This window comes from Canis aureus, chromosome 14, assembly GCF_053574225.1.
Source record: "Canis aureus isolate CA01 chromosome 14, VMU_Caureus_v.1.0, whole genome shotgun sequence".
Taxonomy (NCBI): Eukaryota; Metazoa; Chordata; class Mammalia; order Carnivora; family Canidae; genus Canis; species Canis aureus.
The window spans coordinates 30,049,936-30,065,546 of record NC_135624.1 but is presented as its reverse complement, the minus strand read 5'-3'; the positions used below and the strand labels follow the sequence as shown (position 1 = coordinate 30,065,546).

The 15,611-nt window shown below is 34.4% G+C and overlaps 1 protein-coding gene across 13 annotated transcripts in view; it reads left to right on the top strand.

The window, feature by feature from the left end:
• Positions 1 to 15,611, top strand: part of CYRIB (CYFIP related Rac1 interactor B) — a 147,877-nt gene that overhangs the window by 107,510 nt on the left and 24,756 nt on the right. For 4 of the 13 annotated variants that reach the window (XM_077847260.1, XM_077847258.1, XM_077847259.1 and 1 more), the window contains 2 exons: positions 7,498 to 7,580; positions 15,223 to 15,344. In XM_077847260.1, coding sequence (XP_077703386.1) covers positions 7,508 to 7,580; positions 15,223 to 15,344 — 195 coding nt within the window. In that variant the 5' untranslated portion in view covers positions 7,498 to 7,507. Of the gene's footprint in view, positions 1 to 7,497; positions 7,581 to 8,495; positions 8,579 to 15,222; positions 15,345 to 15,611 lie in introns of all 13 variants that reach the window. The other 9 variants (XM_077847253.1, XM_077847251.1, XM_077847252.1 and 6 more) reach the window with 3 other exon arrangements.

Below are 15,611 nucleotides of genomic sequence, written 5' to 3'. Positions count from 1 at the left end.
TGCTTTATGCAATCACTTGAGAATTGTTTATCCTTAATAAACCAAATCTAGAAATATGGCATTAGAGTTTTGCAACTGGCTTGCGGGATAGCAAAACTGTGTGAATTTCTACCTGCCTTTCAACTTTGCATTCACCTAATTGCAGCATTTTCCATATATTGGACTTTTTAATTTTATGAATGCAGTTCAGTTTTATAAAGATCAGAATTATGATGTAGGTTAGTCTCTGTTCCTACTTTGGAACCATGTTTATAGCTGTAGAAGGATATTACGTCTTGCTTAGTATGTGGGGCATACTGTAGACTTTCTTGATATTCATGTTATCTGTCACTTTATTTCTCTAATTTTAATATTTTAAAAATTTTTACTAGTTCCCCATAAGACTAGTGGCTTTTACTGAGAGAGTGAGAGACACAGACTCTACATTGATTTGACTGGGAAAATGTGCAACCTTTCTAAATTCTCAGGTCTTTTTTTAAAAAAAATTTAGTTTTCAGTTGTCAATATGTATTTTGGTTTTTCCTCTCCTCTTCTTGGAACACTCCTAAAACTTTACAAATTTTTGGTTTCTATATTTTCAATCATTTGTTTATTCAGCAAATATTTATGACTACTTACTACATTCCCAAGCGTTGTTCCAGGTGCTGGGGATAGAGTGCTGTTGAAATAGAGCCCCTGCCTTCTTAAAAGTTCAGCTTGCAGCGGCAGACACAAACAGATAAAGTTATGAATATGGTTAGATGGTGATAACCATCAGTTTGGGAAGAGGAAAGAGGAGGAGATATTACAGATGGATTAGTCACAGAAGCCCTCTCTGAGGTAGTCTGATTGAAGCTGTAACCTCAGTGAAGTAGAGTAGCTTGTCACTTGAAGGTCTGTGGACACAGCATTCCAGTTTAGGGAAAAAGCAGGTACAGAGGCTCCATGGAAAGAGAATCTTGCTCTGTTAGAGAAACTACAGCAGGCAGTTGTGGAGAGTGATGGGAGACAAGGCCAGAGTGAGTCAGGGGCAGGTCATGTAGGGTTTTGTAAGCCCAGGTAAGAAATTTGGATTTTATTCTGAGTGCATCAGTAAGCCATTACATGTTTTTGAACAGAGAAAGTATGTGGTTGATTTATATTTTTAAGAGCTTTGCTTCTTATAATAAAAAGACTTTGTAATAGAAAGCAAAAGTAGAAGCGGTTAGGAGACTTGAGAAGTAATTCCTGCAAGAAGTGATGGTGGCAAGAACAAGGCTGATACAGCAGTGAAAAGAGGTGAGATGGAGTGTCCTCTAAGCTACTGAGAAAAAGTGTATGGAGGAAGAGGAGGAAAGTCAGTTATGTCAGGTGCTCCTGAGAGGGGACGTAGGGTGAGGACTTGAGAATTTGTAATTGGAGTTATCAACATGGAGGTTATTTGATGATTTTGTCAGAACAATTTTGGTGGTGTAGAGTTGGCCAAAAGTCTGGCTGGAGAGAAATAAAAGACAACGAGTGTAAGCAACTGTTTGTAAGGAATTTTGCTGCAAAGAGAAGGATTAGGGGGGAACTGGTGAGGGGAAAGAGAAAGAAAATTTTTGTTTTGTTTAAGGTGGAAGAAATAATTATGGATGCAAAAGGGAAAGATATGGAAAAAGAACAGCCATAAAGTAGGAAAGAAACTCAGGAGAATGGGTTGTCCTAAAGGTCAGATGAAGAAAGTATTTCAGGAAAGAGTGAGTGATAAACTGGGTCAAAGGCTGTTAAGAGATCCAGTAGGTTGAAGTGTGAGAATTGCCCTTTAGAATTAGCCAGATACAGGTTTTGGTGACCCTTGAAAGGGACCAATTTTATTATATTGATGTGAATAAAAGCCAGATTGGAAAGGTAGAAAGTAGAAAGAAATAACTACAGATAGTTTAATGACCAGTTTTTGCTGTAAAGAAGATAAGCAAGATGGTGTACAGGAGACATAAAGCCTTGAGTAGGAGAACCAGGTCTCTCAGGAACAGAGGCAGAGGGCAGACTGAGTGGTTACTGATGAAGAAAGGGTAGAAAGAACAGTAGATTTTTTTTTTTTTTTTTTGTAAACAATGTAGTGAGGTCATTTCTTTCATGTGACGATTTAGGTAGATTGTTAGAAGTGTGAGGAAATTAAAAATAAATTGCCTTGCGGAATGGTCACGTGAAGTAGGAGAGTAGATGGATTGGAGATGCATAGTAGGATTGTGGACAGAACTGAGGATGCTCTTCCATGTTAGTGGCCATACATTGAAAGCAGTGGTTCTTAACTGGAGAAGTTTGCCCCCTAGGAGATAATTGACAACATCTGGAGGTGGTATTGATTGTTACAACTCATCACTGGGTGATACCAGGTATCCAGGGGTAGAGGCCTGGTATGCTGCTTAACATCCTGCAGTGCCCAGGACAGCTCCCACAACAAAGAATTCATGGTTCAAATTTAAGAAACCCTCATTTATAGGAAAGCTAATCGGTGTGTTTTTTCTTTTTTTCTCACCCCCAACAGAAATATTAAGTTTACAAACTGGATGTGAAGCAAACTGACAAACAGTAATTCAGATTGTGTTAAATATGCTGAAGGAGGAAGTTGGGTGATGTTATGGAAGATAGGTAGGGCAACTACCTATGGATAAGATTGGCAGACAAAGCCTTTCTGAAGAGGGGGCATGAGATGTGGCCTGAAGAGTGAAAACAGCCAGCCATGGGAAAGTCTGGGGGACTAGCATTCTAGGCAGAGGAGACAGCATTATAAAGCCCCTGAGCTGGAAAGGATAAATGAAGTAACAGCATCTCTTAGGAATTTTCTAAAAAGAGAGGAAATAGTATATTAACTATAATGTATAGTTGTGTTTCTGTTAGCTTCTATTATTTCTCATTAAAGAAGCTTTTTTTTCAAATGTTTTATGGAAAATGGTCTAGTATATTTATTAAGTGCTTTTGTGAGCTCAAAAATACATTCCACAAGCCAGGAAGAGCAAGTTCCTTTCCAGATAACTCACCAACTTTGGAACAAACATGTAACATAAGAGCTCACAGTCACAAAGTTTTATCAGAAATACTAGGAACTGGGCAGTGGTTTAGCGCCGCCTTCAGTCCAGGGTGTGATCCTGAAGACCTGGGATCAAGTCCCACGTCAGGCTTCCTGCGTGGAGCCTGTTTCTCCCTCTGCTTGTGTCTCTGCCCTTCTCTCTCTCTGTCTCTGTCTCTTATGAATAAATAAATAAGATCTTTAAAAAAAATACTAGGAACACTTGAAGTGACCTATATCTGGTTTCTGTGTGTCTTATTTCTTCTTAGCTTACTTAGTAAATATTTATAATATTTAATCCAAAAGTTACAATAAAATAATCTGAGATTATTCTCAAAGAGAATCTTTGATTTTTTTCTTCTAAATCATATTATAAGTTTATTATTTTAAATTATAATATTTAAAAAAAGAAATTATAATATTACTTATTTTGAAATTGTGCCTCTAAAATATAAAAAGCAAAAAAAAATAAAATAAAATAAAATATAAAAAGCATTGACCCAAGTTTTATACAATTTGAAAACTCTTTTATATCTTTTGGTGTCTTTTGTATCGTGTTTATTAATCTGAAACTTAGAATCTTATTAGTCAGCTCTTGTTTAGATGTAAATGACAGAAACCCACTTCAACTAAACAGGTAGAAAGGAAATTGGTTGAAATAAACTAGGATATTTTAAGGCCAGAGGAAAATCAACTAAACTGAGGGAAATGGCAGCTAGAATTCAGGAACAAATGGAATTAGAAATTAGTGACTTTAGGACTTGAGGACACTTTCTCAAGTGCATGCTGGTTTTATCCTCTTGTGATAGACTGTTTTCCTCTATGGCAGGAAATACGGCTGCCACACACTCTGAAGCCTCACATTGCTTGGGTTCTGCTACTGGGTAATAGATCATCTAACATAGCCATAGCATAAGCACCAAATAGATTGCCAAGCATGGTTACTACATGTTTTGCTTCTATTAACCCATTTAATGATTTTATGAACCCTCTGCAGTGGATATTAATATTATGCACAATTTACAGATGGGGCATGGGGAAATTAGGAAACTGGACTATAGTAGCAAGGCTTAAAAGTAAGTGGCATAGCTGGAGTTTGAACCTAGGCAGTCTGGTACCTACCAGTCCTGACAGTTAGCTACAGTATTGTATTCATTGAAATGAGGGGATGAAGAGGTTTTGTGTGTTGTGGTTTTGGCTAGAGTTAAAAAGTATGCAAGACAGGGATATGATTTTGATTTGTTTACCCTTATTAAAAAGATACAACACATGATAATATTATAACGAATTATTTTCAGATCTTTGAAAAATTCCGTGGTTATTTATTTAAGTAATCTCTATACCCAACATGGGGCTTGAACTCACGACCTTGAGGTCAAAATTTGCATGCTTCTCCGACTGAGCCACCTTAGCACCCTGAATTCCGTGTTGTTTAAAGAGGCGCACATAGTATGTTTTGCCTACATAGATTTTTTATAAATATTTTATTTATTTATTTTAGAGAGGACATGAGTGGGAGGGGCAGAGGGAGAGAGAGAGAGAGCATCTCAAGCAGACTCCATGCTGGGTGTGGAGTCCAGTGCGAGGCTCAGTCTAGGACTCTGTGATCATGACCTGAGTCAAAACCAAGAATTGGATGCTTAACCAACTATGCCATCCAGGTGCCCCTACATAGATCTTTCTTGAGTGCTATATGGTAAAGAAACTTTATGCATTGGACTGCAGTTGTACTACATTCAGTGGTTTTTAACCAGGAATGATTCTCTTTGGGACATTTGGTAATATCTCGAGTCATTTTTGGTTGTCAGAACTCGTGTTTTGGGTTACTGGTGGCCTCTAGTACATACAGGCCCAGGATATTGCTAGAGGTCCTACCACATGAGACAGACCCCTCTCCACAACAGAATTTTCCAGCCCCAGATGTTAATAGTACTGAGGTTGAGAAACTTGTACCAGATAAGCTGGGTTATTATCAAACTAAGTTTCTGTGTTTGGGATTTGAAGAGATAAGAAATTCTAAATTTTGGGATACTTGGGGAGAATGACTAGGTCTAGACCAAGTATGATGCATATTTAGGGGATTAAGGTCACATTAGGCTAGGGTGCCTTGGAAGAAGGACCCAATAGTGGAAGAAGTTTATAGAGGAGGGTGTAGGAAAATGGAACAGACAAACTTGGCTAGTTTTGAATATTTTCCTTGAGGATTGACTGTATTCATACAAGTAAAGAGGTAAGGAAACCTAATCTCCCTTCCTCCTGTACCTGATGATAATTTCATAGGACTAATTTTAGGATAGCATTTCAGCAATATCCTTGACATAAATGGGCAAAACATTAGTTTTGTCATTTACTCTGATTTATGACATTGAAATTCATTAATAAATTGACTAGTTTGTATTAAAGTATACAGCTATTATTATTTTTCAGAAATTACTTTGTAATTTTAAGGCTATAGTTACAGTAGCCAACATTTATCACACGCTTTCTGTTTGCCACTGTGCTAAATTAGTGCTTTAATCTTACTGAACTCTCTTAATAACCCTTTAAAATAGTTTCTATGGTATGTATGTTTTACTGATGAAGAAAATGAGGCCCAGAAAGGTTAACTAGCATCCTCAAGGTCAGACAGCTGGTCAGCTAGAGGTGGAATTCTAGTCTGATTTCATAGAAGTAAACTCTTAACACCAAATGGTGTGTTGCCTTTTTCTTCTTAAGGACAATTACAGTTCTTTTTTTGTGCTTATTTTCCATTTGTAGTTGAAATTTTGATACTATTAGGTAATTCTGTGTATATTTGGTCTCCGTTCTTGTTAGTGAAGGAATTTATATATGTTTGGAAACAGATATTCCATATATATGTGAAAGCTTTTAAAAATTAAAGCTGTGAAATAGTCTATTTCCAAATGGTTCCAAAGGGAAAAAAACAACTCTTGAATAAATTTGGTAACCCGTTTGAGGTCTTATTTGGATGTGATGATCTTGAGAAAATGCTTATATTTTCCCTGTAATAAAAAAGCATAGAATTAAAGTTCTGTAGTGTAGAAGATAATTAGGATGAAATATTTCCCTCTTAGTTTTACTCTCAGTTTATCTATCTATATAAAATATTGTACAAAATCTTTCCAGTGAAATTTTGTGATAAAGATTTTAATATCAAAAATAAGATTCTGACCTCTCCCACTGGAGGAATAATACTGTTTTAAAAGAGAGAGGACTTTTCAGTATTTATCATATTTGTGAATCAATTTAACATTTGTGAAATAAATTTAACATTTGTGAATAAATTTTAACATTTTCTAAGAAGTGTGTGTGTCATTCCCCCACACTTTGACCTGTAAAGCAAGTAACTGTTAGGCCTGTACTGTTACTTCCTCTTTGGGAAGCACAAAGTTAGTTAGATAGGTATGCTACTGTCCAGGGAGTAGGTGAGAGAAGAGAGGGGAATGGACAGCACAGATGCCAGAAGTCCGAACTCTTTTCAGATTGTTTGTAATGGGAGTGAGTAATAATATGTGTTCTTTCATTGATAAAAATAGTTACCTTTATGTTTTGTTTCATTTATATTTGCTAGCAGTTCAATATTGGGAGGAAAAAAATACTGAAACTGGTAGAAGGGAGGGTGAGGGGTGTCTGTGGTATCATAGTCTGCCTTCCCTATAGTTATTGCAACTTTATGGTTTGAACCTGGTTTCCTGGATGTTCCTGACACCTCCTTCCACCTTCATCCTCACTGGCTCATGGCAAATTTGGGGGCAAGATTTATGCTGATGCCTTAATTTTTACTGTTTTTCCTCTGCCAACTTAACTAGTTTTGATGATTGCTGGCTCCCTTTTGCTTGTTTGCTGTGTTAACTTCCCAGTTATACACTTTGTATGTTTGTATATAGTTGATATTATTGAATTATCAGTCTGTGAGTTAAATAATGAAAAATCTGAGTAATTTTAAGAGTATAGAAGATGTCAGAAATACTGGTTTATTTGTGGTACAATTCTTTAAATGGGTCAATTGATAAATCCCTTCAGTCTTTAATGGTTAAATGTGGTTTGAATACTATCTTCCTAGTATTCCCAATAGGGTTTGATTCTGCAAGGAGAAAAATATCCCTCTTACTTAAAAATAATAGTTTTTACTTACTTGAGAGATCTATTTTTGATGTTAATTTAAGTTGAGAATATATGCCTCAAACATTTTAAAGGAGTAACACTAGCATAGGTGCATTGATTAATGTAAATATTGCAAGTTATATGTAAAAATCTAATCTTTTTTCCAGTCTTGCTTTATGTAACTTTTTTGATATGTGGAAAAGAGGGAAAGGGCTATAAACTCAGAGCCAAATGTGCTTTTGTTGTTCCAAATTTTCAATGCCAGAAGTATATAAACCTGCACCTGTTGGTAATTATGAGCAAGCCAGCCTTTGCCGAATCCCAGGCCTCTGCTTAAATTTTTTTTTACTGGAACTAAATGATGTTGCCATTTTTATTTTTAGGTTTGCTGGCATGGGTAATCTCATTAAGGTGCTAACCAGGGACATAGACCACAATGCAGCACATTTTTTCTTGGACTTTGAAAGTAAGTCTCTTTAGCCCTTCACAGCTGGTGCATAATGGTAAAGGTGAAAGATGATCTATAGTCACACCGCAGTGAAGGCTGGCCCGAATATTTGTTAATAAAATATGGGGATCAAACAAAGTTTGCATGATTTTTTTCTTAATCGTAGGCAAACATCACCATCATATGTATAATTCTTTAGTTTTTCATTTGCTAAAATCATGTTGAGTCTGTAGCCAGTGCTGTCCTTTCATTAGTCCATGAAGCAAGCAGCCTTATGATGAACATTCTAATAGTATGCCTTGGTGACTACGCCCAGCAATGTATTTGCTCAGAATCCTATGATAATCTTAGAGAAAATCGGTGTCGTGCTGCATATCCAGAATCAGTACTCTAAACGGCTTCCACAAATTTATTAATCAAATTTGGTTAGAAATCTATGCTTTATTGAATGGCATGCAGGAAGTAAGTTGAACATTCTGCTATGTTAAGATGAAATGCAAAGGTGAGCTGTGGCCAAAACTCTTAATATTTGGCTTTGAAATAAATTGTTGTTTCAGTGCAATATTAAACAAGATTACATGTGAATAATTCTTGATAAGAAATTTCTTTTTCAGAAAACTAGCACTATTGGAATACTTAAAGAATTTTTCATTATAAGGCCATTAATGAAACTTGTCTTGGGAGAATTTTGAGAAGAATTAGAGCAACAATTGTGCCATTGTGTACAGGAAAACCACATTTCACCTCTAGGTCCTACATATCAACACCTTGAGAACCCGGTTTGCTGCCTGCCAGAGCACAGTCTGGGTAACCTGAAGGACGAATTCATGGCCTAATGAACATTTTCCCTGTTACTATTTAAAAAAAAAAAAAAATTCAGATGTTCTTTTTTATAAAGGGATATTTTCTCTTTTCTCATTCTTGTCTTGACAGGTACCTTAACATGGGGAATCTTCTTAAAGTTTTGACATGCACAGACCTTGAGCAGGGGCCAAATTTTTTCCTTGATTTTGAAAGTGAGAAGATGATTTTATATCTATTTCTCTTTGCCTGCAGTAGACTGCGTTTGTCTTGCACTAAATGAATGTTTCCACTTTGCCATCTTCTTAACTGCTTTGCATGACTGAGCTATGAATTGTTTGAGTAAAATTTCTGGTGCCTTCTAGAACTGCAAGTTATATTTTATAGATTAAATTGTGATAAAATGTTTTTATTTGAATTTTTATAAGAGAGTCCTATCTCCTAGTTGAACATTATTTTATAATTGGAGATACTCTAATGAAAACATTTTTATGAAAAATTTTGGTGGAAAGGACAAATGCTACTTCAAGATTTATTAATAGAAGCCAAATATTTGGGGAAAAATTTATCATAGTTGAAAAAAATTGACTAGGCTTTAATTACTCTTTGTGACTATTGAAGTATTTTAAATACAAATCTGTTCATGAAGGCCATTCAAAGCTCAGTAGTTTGGGCATAATATTAAAAGGTAAGTGTGAACCTTAATTATTTAATCTTTACAGATAATTAATTTGAAAAGTTAAACTCATTATATGTATGTATTTCAGGAATTCGTTTTTTTCTAACTCTAAATAAAAAGAAAAATAATAGGTTCACAGACCTTTAAGTAATTTGCCTTCTGTTTGTTTTATGTTGCATGACCTATTGTAATATGGTCTAAGAGTGGCAGGTAAGTGTCATTGACCCCCGTGCATGTTGGAAAGCTTTTGCTTTTTGGCTGTCTGTATCGCTTTAGCTTATCTGGTTGTCAAATTGGGAACAATGATATTAAATTGGTTGTTTCAGTGTGAATGTTGCTGTTTTAACTGATCATTATTAGAAAATTGTTAGGAAAGGGTGAAGAGATAGAAGTTTCTAAGTTGTGTGAGCCCATGCATTTTTATTCAAGATTAAAACATTTGAACAGATTTTTAAATTCTTAAAATTTAAGACCTTTTCTGGTTTTAAAAACAAATAAGTCCCGTAAAATCTATCCCCAGAGAGTCATTGCATTTTCCATCAACTTCTGTTACATAATACATTCTATTTTTTGAATAATTTATATATATTTTTTCTTTGAACCAGGGTAGTTCATATGAATCAGTTTGTAGTTTATCCCATTTTATGGAATAATTTGTGGTCTCTGATTTATTTCTATCGTTTTTTTACTTTTATTACATTCCTATAAATGTTCTGTTATATTTGGGTCCTGTGTATAGGCTATCAAAGAAGAGTAATGGGACTATCAGGACCATATTAAATTGTTGGGTTTTTAGGGGGAAATGTTAAAGATGTTATTTAAATGAATATTAGTTTTCTTGACCCTTCTCAACAATTTAACAGTGCCATTTTAAATGCATGTTCAGCATGAATTTTAATCAGCTTGGGGATGTTAAGCAGATTGCTTACTTGAAGATTCTTTCAGATGAGGCAACTTACATTAGAGCTGTATTTTAGTTTATTTGCATCTGTTTCAAACTGGTCTTGTACATTTTTCTGCTATTCTGTCTCCTTTTTATTCTGTCTCAAATTCCTTACATTTGCAGAATCTTGGCTTCATACAGTCAAGATCTTGTTCAAGACTTGGCACTTGATCTTTTTATAAATGTAGCATCATGTGGTCAAGTAAGAAGCATGAATTTACTATAGTATCTTAAATATTACTTGGTCTTGGTTTTACAGTCTTTGAGGGTTTGAACCATTATCCTTAAAATTTAAATATCTAATTTAGTGGCAGGAGTAGATTAAAATTACTAATACCACCACCACCACCAATAGCCAATAATGAAGAACTACATATGAAATGTGAATGTATTAAAAGCAGATGAAAAGTGAAAGGTGATATTTGTTGCCTTTTCAGCCAGTGTAGAACTTTGTTAGACACCTGATGTTCTGTTGTATACTAGGCCGCAGTTTGCCCATTTCCTTCTTACCTGGATTTTGAAATGTTTTCTTTTGAGTCCATCATTAGAGTTCTCTTAGTTTTATTGCTCATCTATTTGCATATTTGCCTCCTTCTGGATATATGCATTTCCAAAAGTTTATTTTATCTTTAGACTACTTCAGTGACTTGAGCACCCAGCACATGAGTCCTGTCTTCAACAGTTGTATACCAGACTCAAGATTGTCCATATAGTTGATTTGCCAGTTCTTTGTGATTACTGAGAATAAAGCCACATTCTTTTATTAAGTAGAATATTTATTACTACGTTGTTTGTTTCTGGTTGAAAAATAATACTCAGGTTACCAGAGTAATTTGGCTTTACTACTGTTCCATCATTCTTAGTAGTTAAATCTATCATTGTATCTATTTGGGCAGCTAGAGAATTAATTCCATACAGATAGATATACTGGCATTTTGTATCAAATTGTATACAAATTAAGTATTTTTATGCATGTAAGACATAATCTAATCTCTGTAGTTGACATAATGAAGATGTCTTTAAATCACTACTCCTTTAGTTCACATACATTGCACACACATGGTTTTTCATTTCAGTTCAGCAAACATTTATGGCTTGCCTCCTATATACTGGCTAGTCGATGCTGGGGATGCAGAGATAACTAAGATACAGTCCTTGCCTTTGGGAGTTCTCAATCTAGTGAGATAGAAATACAAACTAAAAATTTCCTTTATATCCTTTACTATTCAAGGTGTAGATCCCAAGGGATACCTAGCGTGAGTAGATGGGATATTATAGAAGACTTTCTGATGGTGACCTTTGAGTTGAGTTGTGGAGGGTGACTTAGAGTGTTTCAGGGTAAGTTAGTGAAGGACATTGTTAGAAAGAAGGAACAGCATCTACAAAAGCCTTAAGGCATGAAATGACATTCTGTGTTCAATGAAATATTGTTGTCTACTCTTAAGGTGTATTAGAAAGAGGGCCTTTTTCTTAAATTATACCTGTATGATAAGATTTTATTTTAAGAATAATGGTTCAACTAAGGTATAAGCCCAGAATTGCCCCATAAAATTTGGCAGCAGTTTATGTTAATGGCAGCATATAAAAAGTACTGACTTGGGGGCAGTATAGCCTCTTCTAGTTTTTGGAATTTCTTATTTGATAACGACTTAGCTGATTCTAGTGACACATCTTTAGTCTGAGTAACTACTATATCTTATTAGTTTATTAAATTATGGTTCTTAGGAGAAGAGGGACTTCTATTTATTTTTATGTCCCCTTCCAGCCTTCACATAGTGCTTTGTAAATGATAGGAGTTCAGTATCTGTTGAATTGATTGACTTATCTCCAGGTAGACCAAAACAGGAGAGTTGATAGAGGTAGTCATTTGTCAATGAGGAATGGAATCTTACTTTCTCTGATTTTTTGTTAAAGTGCCTTTCCATTTAGTCATACATTTCCTCTAATTCTTGTGTGTTTTGTGTGACTTGTCCCCCACAACCTTGTGAAACTATTGAAATCCACTCTTCTAGTCTAACTTTATTTTCCAATTTTACTTTTTGCATATTTTCAGTTGCTTTTGCCCTGTACTTTGAAATATCTTTATACTGGTGGCATTTTCTTATATTTATTTTTCTAAAATCATGTAGGATTATATTCATACAGAGATAAAAATGCATAATAGCTTCCTTTAACTCATGCTGGAGGTGTATTTATATCTCTACCTTCTCATTCACTCACCAAGTATTTGTTATAGAAAATCTACTCGGGACTGAGATGACATCCTATACAGTGTATGTGCTATATATACACCGAGGTCCCTGTTTTGATGAAACTTATAGATGGTAAATATTTACTGAATGAGTGAGTGCAAGATTAAAGCAGGACGGCTGCTTATCACAATTTTTATGTGACTTGCTTTTTGTTACTTCTGTAGCTAAGCTGATCTCTGCCCCCTTTTGGACCATAACATTCAATTTTCGCAGTTATTTTCAGTGATTCTTTAATAGCAAACCTGTATGAAATTACAATATTTAATTTGACGTTCAAACAATAAGAGCAACTGAAACATGCTTTCCCTTAAACAGCTGTTAGAACTAAGCTTGAAAAAAAAAAGAACTAAGTTTGATGAGTAATAACTACTCCTACTCTCAGTAATACTTTATTTTGCAATCGAATGTCCTTTTGTCAACTGGTTAAGTGATATTTTTTTCTTCAAGTAATAAACTTCATCATTCTTTGCCACGAAAAATCAAAGTGACAAGTCTTGGTTTTATTATATGATACCATTTTTTGGAAAAATGCTTTATAGTCTTTCTCCCTCCTTAGTATTTCTCCCTTTTGCATGACTTGCTCTCAGTAAAGTAGTGCTTATTACCTGTCTGCTACTTGCTGTTTGTCTTCATTTCTACAGCAGTCTTCAGCAGCTTTCAAAATTATAAATGTGACTTTCCTGTGACAGTCTAAAAAATGTTTAATCAGTGTGGTGCTGGGTATTTTTTCCACCCTTAGGGGGAACTGGAATCTTCTCCTTTATTTTTAAATTTCTTGGTGCTTACTAAACTTTTAATAATTATTAACCACTTCCAAGGTCTACTTAAGTCTACTTGATAATGTTTCTTTTGTATGTAAGTCTCAGTGTCACATTTTTCTGTTAAGAGCTAGTCACCACACTAAAAATACAGTTTAGTATTTGCAAACTTCACAAGTATCTTTTGATATATAACAGTCAAAATATTGTCCTTTGTCATGAATTCCCACTTCATGAATTAAAACTATGATATGTGTCTACTATTGATGTTATGTCTGTAGTTTCACAATTCCATATGAAAAAGAATAAAACTGCTGTTTTGCATGTAAAAAAAAGTAAAGTACTTTTTTCTATTGCATCTGGTGTAAGTATAAAAGTTATGAGGTGTACTTTTTTTCAGTGTGTCTCTTATTTTGGAGAATATGGTCTGGCTAAATGTGAGAAATTATTACTGGTAAATGTGAAACCCTGATTTTTAAAAAATCATTTAGCTCCAATATTAGTATTTGCTCCTAGTAATATCTTTATGGCTTTGGATATAGAGTATTTTTAATTTGGCTCCTCTTGCGTAATTATTTTGTCACATTATTTTTATTAAAAAAATAGATGATTTCTGAAAGGAGATTTGAAAAATAGGGGACCTATGAGAACACAGATTCTTAATTTGGCTTTGCACATGAATGTTACTCCATTATTGTTGCTGTAGTAGTGTTTAAATATGTTGAAGTTAAAAGTTAGTACTCTGTTGCTTTAAAAAAAAAAAAGGTATATTTTTGACTAGTTGGCAGGTTCAATAGGTGGAATTCAATTATGACCTGCCTCATGTGCAGAATAAAGTTACAGTTCCTAGGCATCTGGACTCTCCTAAGTTTCATGTGTGAACTGTTTCTTTAAATTTTCTAAGGACAGAAATAAATACATTGTATATTTGTGTGGAGGTAAAGTGGGTGCAGAAAAGTCTAAGTACTAGTCTTATATGATTGCTAGACAAAGGGATTTGTCAGAAATGTTCTCAATTCATACTATCAGTTTGATCTGCCTCCCCTGTCCAAGAAAAATTTTTGTGGAGGAATTCAGCCAACACAATTCTTTCTAAAACATTATGATAATCGAAATATTTATCATTTTTAGTGCCTTATTGCTGTAGCAATTTATCTGTAGCACCGAGTGTGGTGTAATTGGAAAGATTTATGAAAAACCCCGTTTCACACAGATTGCCCATTTTTATCCAAGGGAAAAAAGAATTGTATTAAATTAAAAAAAAAAAGATTTATCCTTAGAAAAACAAATGACCAAGTTATTAAAAACAGAATTTCTGTTACCCTGAGTTTAGGAGAGAGAAATCCAGATTTAGTCATCTATTAGCATATGCTCTGTGGCTAACACTACAGGTGGTGGAAATGCCCATATGTTTGTATTCCTGATTACGTTTCTTATGACTATAATTTTCCCCTCATTTTTCTCTCACTCAACCCCAAGTATGTGGGGAGCCTGTTTTTGCTTTAGTATTTCAAAATTTCAGTGACAGTATTATAGCTGAAAGTATCTGTTTTTCAGCAGCCTGCCTCACTGTTCTGAAGCAGTGTCATAATTTTAACTCCTCTGCACAGGAGTCTTGTCCATGTGCTCATCAGCAGAGAAGTTCAGTTGGCACAGAATTTAAAGTGATCCCTAGAAAAAGGGAGCATCTAACAACTATTCTTTTAAAATAGTTTTTAATTTATTTTATATTGAAACTCAGGTCATTAAAATGAACTTTATAGGAAAATAAAGTAGTCTCAGTCTTAAACCGTAGATGAACAAGGTAGGCTTTCCATTTCTCTTGCATTACAAAAATCACTACTCATGCATATACATTCATTGCTGATAATGATTACTAGAGTAGTAAAATTGATTGTTAACACTACCACAATTTAAATTTTGAATTCACAATTCTGAAGTTCATTTAATATACCTAGTCATGACTTATAACTTAAGATAAATAGTCATGTTGGAGGGTCCCTTGCTTCTTTGTGATATTTACAAACATGAGGCTAGCTTTTCAGATGTAGAAGTAATGGAAAAATTATGAATCTTTTCTGTTTTCTAAGAAGTGTAAAGTTAACATTGAATAAAATGTTAGCCATCTTTAGAAATTGAGATTGTTCATTGTTTAGAGTTATATGTGTACTAAAAAAAAAAAAAATCATGTGACTGTAAATTTTTTTTGTGCTTTCCTGCTATTTAGATGCCCAGCCTACAGAGTCTGAGAAGGAAATTTATAATCAGGTGAATGTAGTATTAAAAGATGCAGAAGGTATCTTGGAGGATTTGCAATCATATAGAGGAGCTGGCCATGAAATACGAGAGGTAAAGCATGTTTAAACATTTTCCAACAGACTAAAATTCACTGCATCCTTCTTCTTCTTAATCTCTTTGTACATACTTTTGAATTCTCTATTGCATATTAAGTATTATATTTAAAGAATGATCATTTGCATTGTTTCAAAAGTGGTTGTAGTGATTCAAGGATAAAAGGAAAACTGTTCTGTGAATATGCAATTTATGTATGTTAAAGAAAAATTTATTTTTTGGTTGCTCTTACACCTGAAATTTACAGTATCCATGGGGAACTAT